At 40.6% G+C, this 15,885-nt stretch overlaps 1 protein-coding gene across 11 annotated transcripts in view; it reads right to left on the bottom strand.

Moving 5' to 3' along the window:
- The window catches only part of hdac5 (histone deacetylase 5), an 85,788-nt gene that overhangs the window by 54,627 nt on the left and 15,276 nt on the right, over positions 1-15,885 (bottom strand). For 2 of the 11 annotated variants that reach the window (XM_090196508.1, XM_090196511.1), the window contains exon 1: positions 204-1,222. The exons of 7 other annotated variants lie outside the window; for them this stretch is intronic. In XM_090196508.1, the coding sequence (XP_090052634.1) occupies positions 204-354 (151 nt within the window). In that variant the 5' untranslated portion in view covers positions 355-1,222. Of the gene's footprint in view, positions 1-203; positions 1,223-15,885 lie in introns of those variants that run through there. 2 more of the 11 variants (XM_090196509.1, XM_090196507.1) reach the window with 2 other exon arrangements.

Raw genomic sequence — 15,885 nt, 5'->3', positions numbered from 1 at the left:
ACAAGAGTCCAAAACTTGAGTGGCCGTAGTCAGTTTCTATGCATTCCTTTTAAAAGTCCTTCCCTCAAAAGCAGCCTCAACAATAACATGGGGTAACAGACAAAAACACTACACCTACAAAACACTACAAAAAAATGGCATCCTCTCAGGTGCTCAGACATGCACCCACCCACCCTCTGCCCTCAACCCCCTGCATGACTCACCAGCACTGGGCATGGCAGACACCTGGGACTGGGGCAGCAGTTCCAGAGGTTGCTCCCTGCTGGACACGGCGTCTGAGGAGAAGCAGGACTCGGTCTCATAGATGGTCTGCAACATTGCGCACAGCCCCGGCACGGTGGGCCTTAAAAGCATGCCAGTGCAAGGGTGTCCTTCCAACACATATGGGAAAACAAAAAAAACACTATCCAGGCAAGTTTCAGTTGCAGAAAATGAGAGAAAACATTGGACTAGATGAGAAGGTGAACACTGCAAAATCCCTCTTAGATCTTTAAAGAAAACTCCAGAATTCCTCTTCTAGAGATGAAACTACTGATGGAGAGAGATCCTTGAAGTTCCATGGCTCAAAACAGAACTGTAGTGTCTTCAGGTGAACAGTGAGAGTTGTTCACAGCAAAGGCTACAGAAGAAACAAAACAAGTAGTTTGGCCAGAGGCGAGAAGACCAGCACTGAACCACTCAGAGGAGCAAAGTTAAAATACACACCGCCCTCTTAGAGTTACGTAGGCTTCTCAAAACACCACGCATGAAAAACTGTCAAGCTGGGGAAAATAAATAGCAGGCAGCACACAAAATTTTTTTATCTGCGAATCTCGTCCAAAAAGCACCAGTCGTCTGTGTCGCAAGCAGAGTAGACGTGGACACAGTCAGCTCAATAGTCTGGCTGTCACTGTGTCGGCGAAGATCTGAGAGCGCCACGGGAGAGATCAGCGAATGGCGAGAGGAGAGTGAGAAGGAGGAGCGAGATAGAGAAGAGGGGGAGAGAGAGTGAAGCTGAAAATAGATCACTAGGAGGTTGTGTAGACGGTGTTCGGGAGGTAGACTTTTGTTGACAGCATTGAATGTTAACCTCCTAGTCTCTCCTCCTACTGCAGCGTGTCCTCCTCGTTCTCGTCGCAAAGGCAGCGCTGCTGCACTCTGCATCTGCCACAGAGGAGAAAGCAGTCAGAACGTGCCAGAACCACCCATCACCTCAACCAGTGGTAGACGAATGAAAACCTGCAGCGTCTTTCCAAAAAAGGGGTTGTCCCCTAGCCTAGATCTCCTTTTGTTTTTTTTAATTTGTTCATTTATTCCCCCCCCCCCCCCGCTGTGTTGCAGATCACAGAGGTAGAAGAGGAGCGGTACTGAGTTTACAAACAGACTGGGCTGCTCAGGGTGGCTGGAAATAGCTGCCGAGTGGCAGGGGAGGGGCGGGGCTAGGGCTATAAATAGAGACGAGAGCTGAGGGTGTTTGAGAAGGCAGGGAGGGAGAGGAGAGGGAATGGAGGGGGCCTTGTTCATTCAAATAGCACTGAGCCAATCGAGTGCTGTTCCCAGTGCCGAGGGGGGTGGAGGATTGCTGATGGAAAGGGGGGGGGGGGGGGGGGTACAGCGACCCCATTGGAACCTTGAAGTGCGAGGACAGACAAGCAACAATGGCTAATGCAGGCAGACACAAAGTCAGTTAAACACTCACATCCTGCAAATGATCAGAAAAGCTTTGCTAGCACCAAACGCTTCTGCACATTAGGGGTAAGTAATTATTATCGAGGCTAACTGCATCAGCAGCTCACTCGGGTCACCATTCCACCAACACAAAGTGGGTTAGACTCCACAGATGTCAAGTGTAGCACAATTTGTTGCACCAGATATGTTAAAAAGTTATTTCATGAGTTAGCTGCTTCTGGATGAGTAGCCATTAAGCATTTACAGGCTAAGTACTAACCAGCAGGACAAAATGCGCATGAAAATACATTTGCAACGCAACATTTTCATATTGTACCATCACTGTATAGAATCAAAGCAACCTACACACATCTATATATACACACACAATAATGCTAAATTATTCAGAATAAAATGCCGCAAATGATAAACACTTCGATCATAATATTGTCTGTGACTCCACCAAGGGCAGCAGCTGGGCTAATAAACAACTGTTAATGGCCTGATGTGTTCAGATTGGAGAGTGAAACAATGGATGACATTGCACCAGGAATCCCAAAAATCAGCCATTCCTGGCTATGTTAGCCACTTTATTCTCAGATGGTCACAGCGCCATTTTAAACTCAAACGGTTATGAGGGACTTGGCCCCTGGGACCAATCAAAGAGGGGGCTTTCTCCAGTCCCCATTGGACCACAGCAGATGTGATAGGACCTTCCATCCGTGCCAACTAAAATGCGCCCTATTAAATGTGTAGCCAAACTCTGTGTGTGTGGTAAATCTCCTTCACTATAGTGATATATGCATATTAAGAAGCATCCTCCTTCTCCTTAACCAGTAGCTCTAGCCTCGTTGAAATACATAGCAAACACAGATTCAAAATGAAAAAGACAGCCTTAATTAGAAGTTAACTTTCTCTTAAAGACAGAGAATCCACAGTCCAATTTAAAGGACAGTTGCTGCTTGGCATATTGACAAGAGCCAAGTGCTTTTTTGAACTTCTGCCACTGGGCTGCCCCATTGGGCAACCAGCTCGGACCAGCTCCGACCAGCTGTGGCTCTCTAAGCTGCGAATAGACTGGATGCACCACCTGCCACTCCAAAACAAACATGACTACAATTGGCTAAAAGGCAGTTTGTGAGAATTCCAACCTGACAAAAGGAGAGTGGGAATCAGCTAGGTATCTCAGTTTGAGAAAAGAGTAGAGCAGCAGTCTGTGCATTGCCAAAAATCTAATCCAACCCCTGCCATTACTCTCCACTCACACCCATTATTTATAGGTGAATGTATCTTTCTGGCTTCCTGACGTACATTGGGCTTATATTAGCTTGAGGCAAATGTAGGAGGAGTGGGGAGAGGCCGCAAAGTTGTTTTTTCTGTACCTTTTTTGGGCATAGGATGAACTTGCGCAGTTAATGTCAAGGACTTTGGTGGCTAACTTTGTTTGACAGAGGACCTCTGTTTGGCGTAAGCTGGGCTTGACCCAATTAAGAGCTAACCAATCCAAATAGACAACCCTCACCTGCAAGAAACTGGAGGCAAAACACGCTGAACAAACTGAGGTTTTGTAAATCTTGGGCTGTGGATCAAGCTGGGCTCTAACTGAGGAGATTCGTCTCAAGACTGCATTCCTCTGCAGTCTTAAGGCCAAGGCTATTCTACTGGCAGCCCAGATACAGCCCATTTATTAATTTAGCCCTGTGATCAATTTTGAAAATGAATAAAAAAGACATCCCTGCCAAAATACGGACATTCAGTGCCAAAATGACAAGTACTTTGGTGGTCGTCTATAGTGTAGTTTCTACCGTCTATTTTTGTTCATATGAATTTGTCGCTAACATTTGAACAGTTTAAACTATAAAATATTATGACCCCATTCCTGAACTCTGACTCAGGAACACATATTTGCCTTCTGTTTCCCTCAGACTCACAAATACTCGTTAGAAGGGAGTGTGAGAAAGAAAATATGTAAGACACACCTAATGACTGAGGGAAATTAATTCAAAGAATACTTCCTGATTTGACATATGTTTGTGTTATTTATTGAGATGCTTAGGTTTTCAGATGGTCATTTTAAAATTATCTTTAAACTTCTTCGGGATCGGTGTCCCTCCCACAGGACGTTTGAGCTGACATAACATTAGCCTGAGGCTGTAAGTAACAAGAAAATTTCCCAGGACATTAACATATCCAATATTGGCAGAAAGCTTAAATTCTTGTTAATCTAACTGCAGTCCAATTTACAGTAGCTACTAGTGAAATAATATCATGCTATTGTTTGAGGAGAGTGCACAGTTTTGAACATGAAGTTATTAATTAACAAATTAGGCATATTTGGGCAGTCTTGACACCATTTTGAACAAATGCAATGGCTCATTTGATCAGTCAAACTATGCACACACTGCTGCCATCTAGTGGCCAAATTCTAAATTGCAGCTGGGCTGGAATAATACATTATGGCCTTTCTCTTGCATTTCAAAGACTTGTATTTTTTTGTATAAAGATTGTTTTTTTCTTTCTGTAAGATTTTACCAGATCTATTGTGTTATATTCTCCTACATTGCTTTCACAATCTAAAAAAAAATATATGTTTCCTTTCAAATGGTACCAAGAAAATGCATATCCTTGCAACAAGGCCCAAGTTACAGGCAGTTAGATTTGGGTGTCATTTTAGAGGAGAATTGGAAGTAAAAAAAAGGGGCGGATCCTTATCTTTTAATAGCTAAAATAGTAAGCGAGCACTGCGCCTTGTTCTTTACAATGAGAAAAATGTTTTGGATGCACCGCAACTTACGTTGTTTGAGCGCCCTCCACTTTAATTTTGAGAAAAGTGCTTTATTGGTGTGTGGGCACGCACTTCTTTTTTAATACATTTCTTCGAAGAATAACTGCATGTGGAAAATGTCTGGCCTGCCTGCAATTCACTTTTTTTTTAAAAACACACATCTGTAAGAATATAGTTAAATAGCCCTGGGCTAGGCTGTATCAACAACTCCTCAACAGTGTGAAAGACAAATGGTCATATTCTGGAGCTTATTAAACCTGAATCTGGGAAGGTTCTAGGGATTTCTCAAGACTGTGAAGAACAACGTCTGGTCTTGAATTCAGATTGATATATCTATCTCTCTCACACACACACACACACACTTGAGGAAGGAATCCCAAAGCTTAAGACCAGTGAAAACCTCCTGAACGTCAATACCAAAATTAAAGCACAGCAGCAGAGATAGTCAGACACTGAAATGTAGTAATGCAAGCCGTAACAAAAACAAGAAAAAGAGAAGCTAAAAAATAATAACACCCAAGATGGACTGCAAGCAATTGCAGGAAAGGCTTCCCATGAGTCAGCGCCATGAAAATCCTTTTGAGACGTTCCCATTCACACTTCCTCAGTGGGTGAGTTTACTGTGAGAGAGGTGCAGATAACTGCCCCGCTGAGGACCGGCCCTGACGTCAGGGCACGCAAATGCAGAACTGACACCAACAGTGTCAGAGAACTGAGGTTAACGTCAAATGTGATCTATATATGACTGAGCGGAACTCCCCTAACAATATAATGGTAATTATGAAACTAACGGTTAGAGAATATATTTCGTTTAACAGATAATTGCAAGAAACAGAGGATGATTTTGTAATTTCCCAATTTGATCAAAAATGCTTCTTTGCCCACATAACCAATAGGGCTCGGAATTGCCAGGGAGCTTTCGATAAGATATTATCACGATACTTAGATGCCAGTAGCATATGTATGTTAAGGTTTTCTTCCTCTGAAGAGTAGGTGTAGCAGGGATCGGACCAAAATGCAGCGTGGTTATCTTCATACATCTTTAACCTGTTAGAGCTATCTGGCGCTATTTCATTTTTGGATAAAAAACGTTCCCGTTTTAAGCGCGATATTTTGTCACGAAAAGATGCTCGACTATGCATATTCTTGACAGTTTTGGAAAGAAAACACTCTGAAGTTTCAGAATCTGCAAAGATTTTGTCTGTAAGTGCCCCAGAACTCATTCTACAGGCGAAACCAAGATGATGCATCACCCAGGAATTAGCAGAATTTCTGAAGCTCTGTTTTCCATTCTCTCCTTATATGGCTGTGATTGCGCAACGAATGAGCCTACACTTTCTGTCGTTCGCCCAAGGTCTTAGCAGCATTGTGACGTATTTGTAGGCATATCATTGGAAGATTGACCATAAGAGACTACATTTTCCAAGTGTCCGCCTGGTGTCCTGCGTCGAATTCGGTGCGCAATTGCCAGCTGCTTCTACTTTACCATTTGATTCAGGGGAGAAAGCATGTGTCCAAGAACGATGTATCAATGAAGAGATATGTGAAAAACACCTTGATGATTGATTCTAAGCAACGTTTGCCATGTTTTCAGTCGATATTATGGAGTTAATTTGGAAAAAAAGTTTGCGTTTTGAGGACTGAATTTATGGTTTTTTTTGGTAGCCAAATGTGATGTATAAAACGGAGCTATTTCTAATACACAAGGAATCTTTTTGGAAAAACTGAGCATCTGCTATCTAACTGAGAGTATCCTCATTGAAAACATCAGAAGTTCTTCAAAGGTAAATTATTTTATTTGAAGGCTTTTATGTTTTTGTTAATGTTGCGTGCTGGATGCTAACGCTAATGCTAACGCTAAATGCTAACGCGAAATGCTAACTCTAGCTAGCTACTTTTACACAAATTATTGTTTTCCTATGGTTGAGAAGCATATTTTGAAAATCTGAGATGACAGTGTTGTTTACAAAAGGCTAAGCTTGAGAGATGGCATATTTATTTCATTTCATTTGCGATTTTCATAAATAGTTAACGTTGTGTTATGCTAATGAGCTTGCTGATAGATTTACACAATCCTGGATACAGGGTTTTTTTCATAGCTAAACGTGACGCAGAAAACGGAGCGATTTGTCCTAAACAAATAATCTTTCAGGAAAAACTGAACATTTGCTATCTGAGAGTCTCCTCATTGAAAACATCTGAAGTTCTTCAAAGGTAAATTATTTTTTTGAATGCTTTTCTGTTTTTTTGTGTAAATGTTGCCAGCTGAATGCTAATGCTAAATGCTACGTTAGCCATCAATACTGTTACACAAATGCTTGTTTTGCAATGGTTGAGAAGCATATTTTGAAAATCTGAGATGACAGTGTTGTTAACAAAAGGCTAAGCTTGAGAGCTAGCATATTTATTTCATTTCATTTGCGATTTTCATGAATAGTTAACGTTGCGTTATGGTAATGAGCTTGAGTCTGTATTCACGAACCCGGATCCGGGATGGGGAGATCAGAAAGGTTAATAAAGATAATGACAATACAAAAACACTAAACGTAACGTGAAAAACCTAAACAGCCTTATCTGGTGCAAACAAACAGAGACAGGAACAATCACCCACAAAACACTCAAAGAATATGGCTGCCTAAATATGGTTCCCAATCAGAGACAACGATAAACACCTGCCTCTGAGAACCACTCCAGGCAACCATAGACTTTCCTAGACTACTATACCACAATCACATAACCTACAAAAACCCCAAGACAAAACACACCACATAAATAACCCATGTCACACCCTGGCCTGACCAAAATAAGAAAACACAAAATACTAAGACCAGGGCGTGACAATGTATTGAAATTCTCATGATTCTATATGTATTGCGATTTGATGTTCCAAACATATTGCTCACTATATGTATGCTACAGAGAGAGGAGAGAGAATGGGAAAAAAATAGTTTGTCAGGGAAATAAACGTGCTAAAAACATTGGCTCAGTATTTAAAAATAATCTTGAGATCAAGCTATAGGATGAAAATACAGGAGTTTTGGCGCAGGTACAGACGACTAGCTAAAAAATTAATAATACCAAAAATATTGTAATTTGTAATGATTGATCCCCCCATTACTAAAACTTTAGGCCACAAAAGCCGCTGCTAGTCAATTGACCCCTACCTATACGTACAGTACATCGCTACCTCAATTACCTCATACCTCTACATATCAACTCGGTTCTGTTACCCCCTGTATTTAGCCATGTTATTCTATATACAGCAGAGGTCGACCGATTAATCGGAATGGCCGATTAATTATTCATAACAATCGGTATTTTTGTACACCGATTTGGCCCAATTGTTTTTTTAGTTTTTTTGTTTAACACCTTTATTTAACTTGGCAAGTCAGTTAAGAACACATTCTTATTTTCAATGACGGCCTAAGAATGGTGGGTTAACTGCCTCGTTCAGGGGCAGAACGACAGATGTTCACCTTGTCAGCTCGAGGGATCCAATCTTGCAACCTTACAGTTAACTAGTCCAACGCAATAACGACCTGCCTCTCTCGTTGCACTCCACAAGGACACTGCTGTTACGCGAATGCAGTAAGCCAAGGTAAGTTGCTAGCTAGCATTAAACTTATCTTATAAAAACAATCATAATCACTAGTTAACTACACATGGTTGATGATATTACTAGATATTATCTAGCGTGTCCTGCGTTGTATATAATCTGACTGAGCATACAAGCATCTAAGTATCTGACTGAGCGGTGGTAGGCAGAAGCAGGTGCGTAGACATTCATTCAAATAGCACTTTCGTGCGTTCTCCCAGCAGCTCTTCGTTGTGCGTCAAGCATTGCGCCGTTTATGACTTCAAGCCTATCAACTCCCGAGATGAGGCTGGTGTAACCGATGTGAAATGGCTAGCTAGTTTGAAACGCTATTAACGCGCGCTAACGTCACTCGCTCTGAGCCTTGGAGTGGTTGTTTCCCTTGCTCTGCATGGGTAACGCTGCTTCGAGGGTGGCTGTTGTCGTTGTGTTCCTGGTTCGAGCCCAGGGAGGAGCGGAAGCTTTACTGTTAGACTGGCAATACTAAAGTGCCTATAAGTACATCCAATAGTCAAAGGTTAATGAAATACAAATGGTATAGAGGGAAATATTCCTATAATAACTACAACCTAAAACTTCTTACCTTGGAATATTGAAGACTCATGTTAAAAGGAACCACCAGCTTTCATATGTTCTCATGTTCTGAGCAAGGAACTTAAACGTTAGCTTTCTTACACGGCACATATTGCACTTTTACTTTCTTCTCCAACACTTTGTTTTTGCGTTATTTAAACCAAATTGAACATGTTTCATTATTTATTTGAGGCTAAATTGATTTTATTGATTTATTATATTAAGTTCAAATAAAAGTGTTCATTCAGTATTGTTGTAATAGTCATTATAACAAATAAATAAAATAAAAATATAAAAAAAGGCTGATTAATCAGTATCGGCTTTTTTGGTCCTCCAATAATCATAAAATCGGTCGACCTCTAATATATAGCCATTTTATGTTATTTGTACTTGTTCTTTTTATCCACGTCACCATTTCACACACATTTTTCTTTAACTCCGCATTGTTGGAAAAGGACCCGTAAGTAAGCAGTTCACTGTTAGTCTACACCGACTGTCTACAAAGCATGTAACCAATTAAATTGTATTTTATAACTACACCAACCCCCCCAAAAAATGAAAAAGCAAAGACAATAAAAAAAATAAAAAAACGTATTTACATACAGTCAGATCTTTTGCTATGTGACACAAAATCCAGTTCAGGTGCATCCTGTTTCCATTGTTCATCCTTGAGATGTTTCTACAACTTGATTGGAGTCCACCTGTGGCAAATTAAATTGATTGAACATGATTTAGAAAGGCACACACACGCACAAAAAAAATGTCCCACATGGCTGAGCAAAAACCAAGCCATGAGGTCGAAGGAATTGTCCGTAGAGCACCAAGACAAGATTGTGTTGATTCACAGACCTGGGGAAGGGTACACACACAAAATAAAGTGTCAGCATTGAAGATCCCCAAGAACATAGTGGCATCCATCATTCTTAAATGGAAGAAGTTTGGAACCACCGAGACTCTTCCTAGAGCTGGCCAACCTGAGTAATCAGTGGAGAAGGGCCTTGGTCAGGGAGGTGACCAAGAACCCGATGGTCACTCTGACAGAGTTCCAGAGTTCCTCTATGGCTATGGGAGAACCTTCCAGAAGGACAACCATCTCTGCAGCACTCCACCAATCAGGCCTTTATGGTAGAGTGGCCAAACGGAAGCCACTCCTCAGTAAAAAGGCACATGACAGCCCGTTTGGAGTTTCCCAAAAGGCACCTAAAGACTCTGACCATGAAAAACAAGGTTCTCTGGTCTGATGAAACCAAGATTGAACTCTTTGGCCTGAATATCAAGCGTCACGTCTGAAGGAAAATTGGCACCATCCCTATGGTGAAACATGGTGGTGGCAGCATCATGCTGTGGGGATGTTTTTCAGCAGCAGGGACTAGGAGACAAGCCAGGATCAAGGGAAAGATGAACAGTGCAAAGTACAGAGATATCCTTGATTAAAACCTGCAGAGAGCTCAGGACCTCAGACTGGGGCGAAAGAACACCTTCCAAAAGGACGATGACCCTATACACACAGCCATGACAACGCAGGAGTGGCTTCGGGACAAGTCTCTGAAAGTCCTTGAATAGCCCAGCCAGAGCCCGGACTTAAACATCTCTGGAGAAACCTGAAAATAGTTATGCAGCGACGCTCCCCATCCCACCTGAAAGCGCTTAAGGATCTGCAGAGAAGAATAGGAGAAACTCCCCAAATACAGGAGTGCCAAGCTTGTAGCGTCATACCCAAGAAGACTCGAGGCAGGAATCACTCCTAAAGGTGCTTCAACAAAGTACTGAGTAAAGGGTCTGAATACTTATGTAAATATATACACTGCTCAAAAAAATATAGGGAACACTTAAACACCACAATGTAACTCCAAGTCAATCACACTTCTGTGAAATCAGACTGTCCACTTAGGAAGCAACACTGATTGACAATAAATTCCACATGCTGTTGTGCAAATGGAATAGACAACAGGTGGAAATTATAGGCAATTAGCAAGACACCCCCAATAAAGGAGTGGCTCTGCAGGTGGGGACCACAGACCACTTCTCAGTTCCTATGCTTCCTGGCTGATGTTTTGGTCACTTTTGAATGCTGGCGGTGCTTTCACTCTAGTGGTAGCATGAGACGGAGTCTACAACTCATACAAGTGGCTCAGGTAGTGCAGCTCATCCAGGATGGCACATCAATGCGAGCTGTGGCAAGAATGTTTCCTGTGTCTGTCAGATAACAAGTTCAAACAGGTGCCATTAATACAGGTAACGAGTGAGAGCCAGAAATCTTGCTTGTTTGTAGGTGACCAAATACTTATTTTCCACCATAAATTTGCAAAGAAATGCATTAAAAAAAAATCCTACAATGTGGTTTTCTGGGATTTTTTTTCTCATTTTGTCTGTTATAGTTGAAGTGTACCTATGATGAAAATTACAGGCCTCTCATCTTTTTAAGTGGGAGAACTTGCACAATTGGTGACTGACTAAATAAGTTTTTACCCCCGTGTGTGTGTGTGTGTGTGTGTGTGTGTGTGTGTGTGTGTGTGTGTGTGTGTGTGTGTGTGTGTGTGTGTGTGTAATATATATAAAATTCTAAACCTTTATTTGCTTTGTCATTATCAGGTATTGTGTGTAGATAGTTTCCCCCCCTCAATCAATTTTAGAATAAGGCTGTAACGTAACAAAATGTGGAAAAAGTCAAGGGGTCTGAATAATTTCAAAATGCACTGTAGATAATAAATTATAGATCTTAACTAATTTTGACACACACACAGTGCCTTGCGAAAGTATTTTGCCCCCTTGAACTTTGCGACCTTTTGCCACATTTCAGGCTTCAAACAAAGATATAAAACTGTATTGTTTTGTGAAGACTCAACAACAAGTGGGACACAATCATGAAGTGGAACGACATTTATTGGATATTTCAAACTTTTTTAACAAATCAAAAACTGAAAAATTGGGCGTGCAAAATTATTCAGCCCACTTAAGTTAATACTTTGTGGCACCACCTTTTGCTGCGATTACAGCTGTAAGTCGCTTGGGGTATGTCTATCAGTTTTGCACATCGAGAGACTGAAACTTTTTCCCATTCCTCCTTGCAAAACAGCTCGAGCTCAGTGAGGTTGGATGGAGAGCATTTGTGAACAGCAGTTTTCAGTTCTTTCCACAGATTCTCAATTGGATTCAGGTCTGGACTTTGACTTGGCCATTCTAACACCTGGATATGTTTATTTTTGAACCATTCCATTGTAGATTTTGCTTTATGTTTTGGATCATTGTCTTGTTGGAAGACAAATCTCCGTCCCAGTCTCAGGTCTTTTGCAGACTCCATCAGGTTCTCTTCCAGAATGGTCCTGTATTTGGCTCCATCCATCTTCCCATCAATTTTAACCATCTTCCCTGTCCCTGCTGAAGAAAAGCAGGCCCAAACCATGATGCTGCCACCACCATGTTTGACAGTGGGGATGGTGTGTTCAGCTGTGTTGCTTTTACGCCAAACATAACGTTTTGCATTGTTGCCAAAAAGTTCAATTTTGGTTTCATCTGACCAGAGCACCTTCTTCCACATGTTTGGTGTGTCTCCCAGGTGGCTTGTGGCAAACTTTAAACAACACTTTTTATGGATATCTTTAAGAAATGGCTTTCTTCTTGCCACTCTTCCATAAAGGCCAGATTTGTGCAATATACGACTGATTGTTGTCCTATGGACAGAGTCTCCCACCTCAGCTGTAGATCTCTGCAGTTCATCCAGAGTGATCATGGGCCTCTTGGCTGCATCTCTGATCAGTCTTCTCCTTGTATGAGCTGAAAGTTTAGAGGGACGGCCAGGTCTTGGTAGATTTGCAGTGGTCTGATACTCCTTCCATTTCAATATTATCGCTTGCACAGTGCTCCTTGGGATGTTTAAAGCTTGGGAAATCTTTTTGTATCCAAATCCGGCTTTAAACTTCTTCACAACAGTATCTCGGACCTGCCTGGTGTGTTCCTTGTTCTTCATGATGCTCTCTGCGCTTTTAACGGACCTCTGAGACTATCACAGTGCAGGTGCATTTATACGGAGACTTGATTACACACAGGTGGATTGTATTTATCATCATTAGTCATTTAGGTCAACATTGGATCATTCAGAGATCCTCACTGAACTTCTGGAGAGAGTTTGCTGCACTGAAAGTAAAGGGGCTGAATCATTTTGCACGCCCAATTTTTCAGTTTTTGATTTGTTAAGAAAGTTTGAAATATCCAATAAATGTCGTTCCACTTCATGATTGTGTCCCACTTGTTGATTCACAAAAAAAATAGTTTTATATCTTTATGTTTGAAGCCTGAAATGTGGCAAAAGGTCAAAGTTCAAGGGGGCCGAATACTTTCGCAAGGCACTGTGTGTGTGTGTATTAAAATAAAATGTTCAGAGAATAGCTTTATCCTAAAAACAAAAATTATTTACCGCACTTGGAGTTCTAAGAGGCGGAACTGTCAATATTTCACACTGCATTATTGACATCCCTATTTACTTCCTTGAATGAGATTCCAATTAAGATGTGAGTCATGTTGTAAACATTCCCAGAGAAATGTGGAGGAGTTACAAATAAGTGATGATTTGGAATATTAATTGATACAGAAGTCATTCAAAAAAATCCAGTCATTGAAATATTCATGACCATGGTAGAAAGCTGAAAATGACGGGAAACAGTTCACCTTGTACAAGTCTGAATCCAAACATTACGCTGTTGATTTTATGTCCATTTACTGTACTTTTCACAGCATTTGTCAATAACGAAATCTGAAAATACTCTGTATACATTCAGTTACATAATAAGAATATTCATTGCAGTAGGTGCAAGAAGGGTTTGAACTCATACAAAAGTTGCGTGTTCTCTACTCAAGTTACTCTGCAGCGCTCGCAACACGGCTGGTTCAGTAAGCATGTAACGCATGTAATCCTTTGGATCAAACATAGCGATCATAAATGTTTATACTGTAAATGACATGTTTTCAAATATGGAAATGTGAAGTGCACATTTGGACTCACAGGTGTTTGGTTTGCTTGTATGACAAAGCGGCATTATAAAAACACTCAATGTCTCATCTTTCAGAACACATCAACTCCTCTCCCAGACAATTTCAAAATGTAGCCCATTTAGCGGGCGGGATGAGGGAAACTTGTCACGCACTGTGCTCAGGTTTAGAATAGCCGTCAGTCAAAACCGATACGGTGCTGTGAAGCGTAGAATCTGAGCTCTGACGTCACGTATAGCATGTTACTCGACAGCCACTGCGTTCCAATCCGCTTATCAACGACAAACTGCCATTTTCCACCCGTATACAGGATGACAGGGACTGTGCAAGTGGGAAGGTCTACTGATCATAACAAATGGGAATTAAGAATACCTTGATAGGCTAGCCTATAAAAATTGGGGGGGAAAACAATGTGAGAAAGAAGGACAACGAATGAAAGAAAAGAGAATGTCTGTAAGCGGCTGGTTTAGCTTGTGTTGATTGATGCAAATCAATATGTTCCTGCAGTCAAGATAGGAACTTGCCACTCACATTGGAACAGAGTCAAAACCTTTCTGGAAACAAGCATGTTGAAAAGGAACATAAAGAGGCCCTTAGTTTTAGCTCATTATACAGAGAAACTAAGATTGTAAATATGGCTGTGATTGTGTCTTTGCCCAGTGACGGAGGGCTCATCTATTAAAGATTGGTTGTCATAGACATACAACGCACTAAAGCTGGGGGATATGGACAAAAATCCATATTGCGATAAATTACCTGAATAATGATAAATAGAATGCTAAGTTTAGCTAATGTGTACCTGTTATCCTTTAAAACTACTACTTGTTTGATGGTTGTAGCCATCAATTGTCCCATTAACAAATCCCACATACAGTACCTTCAGAGGGTATTCATATTAAACACCTCTTGACTTTCTCCACTTTGTTGTTTTACAGACTCAATTAACTTTTTATGGCTTGGGGGCAGTATTTCCAATTATGCATATAATTGGTAGATTTGGATAGAAAACACTAAAAAGTTTCCAAAACTGTTAAAATAATGTCTGAGGAAAATCCCTCCAGGAAGTGGGATTTTTTTGCTGTGGGCATTTTCAATTGAATGCCTATAGAGTATCTATTGGGTTAGGACCCAGGTTGCAGTTCCTATGGCTTTCACTAGATGTCAGTCTTTAGACATTGTTTCAGGCTTGTTTTCTGAAAAATGAAGAAAAATTTGACCTTTCTCTCAGTGGACTGAGGAAGAATGCAGAGCTTGTTTTCGCACGTGGCTGGTTTTCGCACGTGACCGATTGCGCGCCCTTCATTTATTTCCTTTCTATTGAATACGCTATTGTCCGGTTGAAATATTATCGATTATTTAGACAATTGACAATCTGAGGATTAATTAAACATCGTTTGACATGTTTCAACAAACTTTCCCCGGAATATTAGGACGTATTCGTCTGCATGTTTTGACCGCCTTTGAGCCAGTGGATTACTGAACAAAAAGACAAAACTCAAAAGTGAGTTTTTGGGATATAAAGAGGGACTTTATTGAACAAAACAAACATTTATTGGGACTCGTGACCGCAACCATATGAAGATCTTCAAAAAGGTAAGTGATAAATTTTAAATCGCTAAATCTGACTTTTGTAATTCCTTTACATGGTTGAAAAATGTTTGTATGCTTTTGTAAGCTGGGACCTGTCCTCAGATAAATCGCATGGTATGCTTTTGCCGTAAAGCCTTTTTGAAATGGAGGTGTTTTTCCAACTTCAATTATTTTATTTTTTTATGTCTTAAGTCTAATTATTCAACCCCTTTGTTATGGAAAGCCTAAGTTCTAGGGTAAAAATGTGCTTAACAAGTCACATAAGTTGCATGGACTCGCTCTGTGTGCAATACGTGTTTAAAGCTGCAATATGTAACTTTTTGGGAGAACTGAACAAATTCATGTTAGTTCAATGTTTCCTGTTTTTAAGTTAATATGCAAAAACTATCTTCAAACAGCAGAAAAATACAATACTGTTATGGAAAATATATTTCAGTGATTTAAAAAAAAAATGGTACAATGATTCTCTACACTAAACTTGTTCAGTCACAAACAGAAATTATGCAAACTAATCACATTTTAGCAACCAGGAAAAGGTGGAGTGATCTCTGCATAGTGCATCTTTAACATCATTTTGAATCACTACCTCATCTTTGTATCCCACACATACAGATAATTGTAAAAGGTCCCTCAGTCAAGCAGTGAATTTCAAAACACAGATTCAACCAGAGAGGTTTCAAATGCCTCGCTAAGGGCACATATTAGTAGA

Source organism: Oncorhynchus mykiss, chromosome 13 (genome assembly GCF_057628025.1).
Source record: "Oncorhynchus mykiss isolate SJ-2025 chromosome 13, ASM5762802v1, whole genome shotgun sequence".
NCBI lineage: Eukaryota > Metazoa > Chordata > Actinopteri > Salmoniformes > Salmonidae > Oncorhynchus > Oncorhynchus mykiss.
This window is presented reverse-complemented; position numbering and strand designations above follow the sequence as displayed.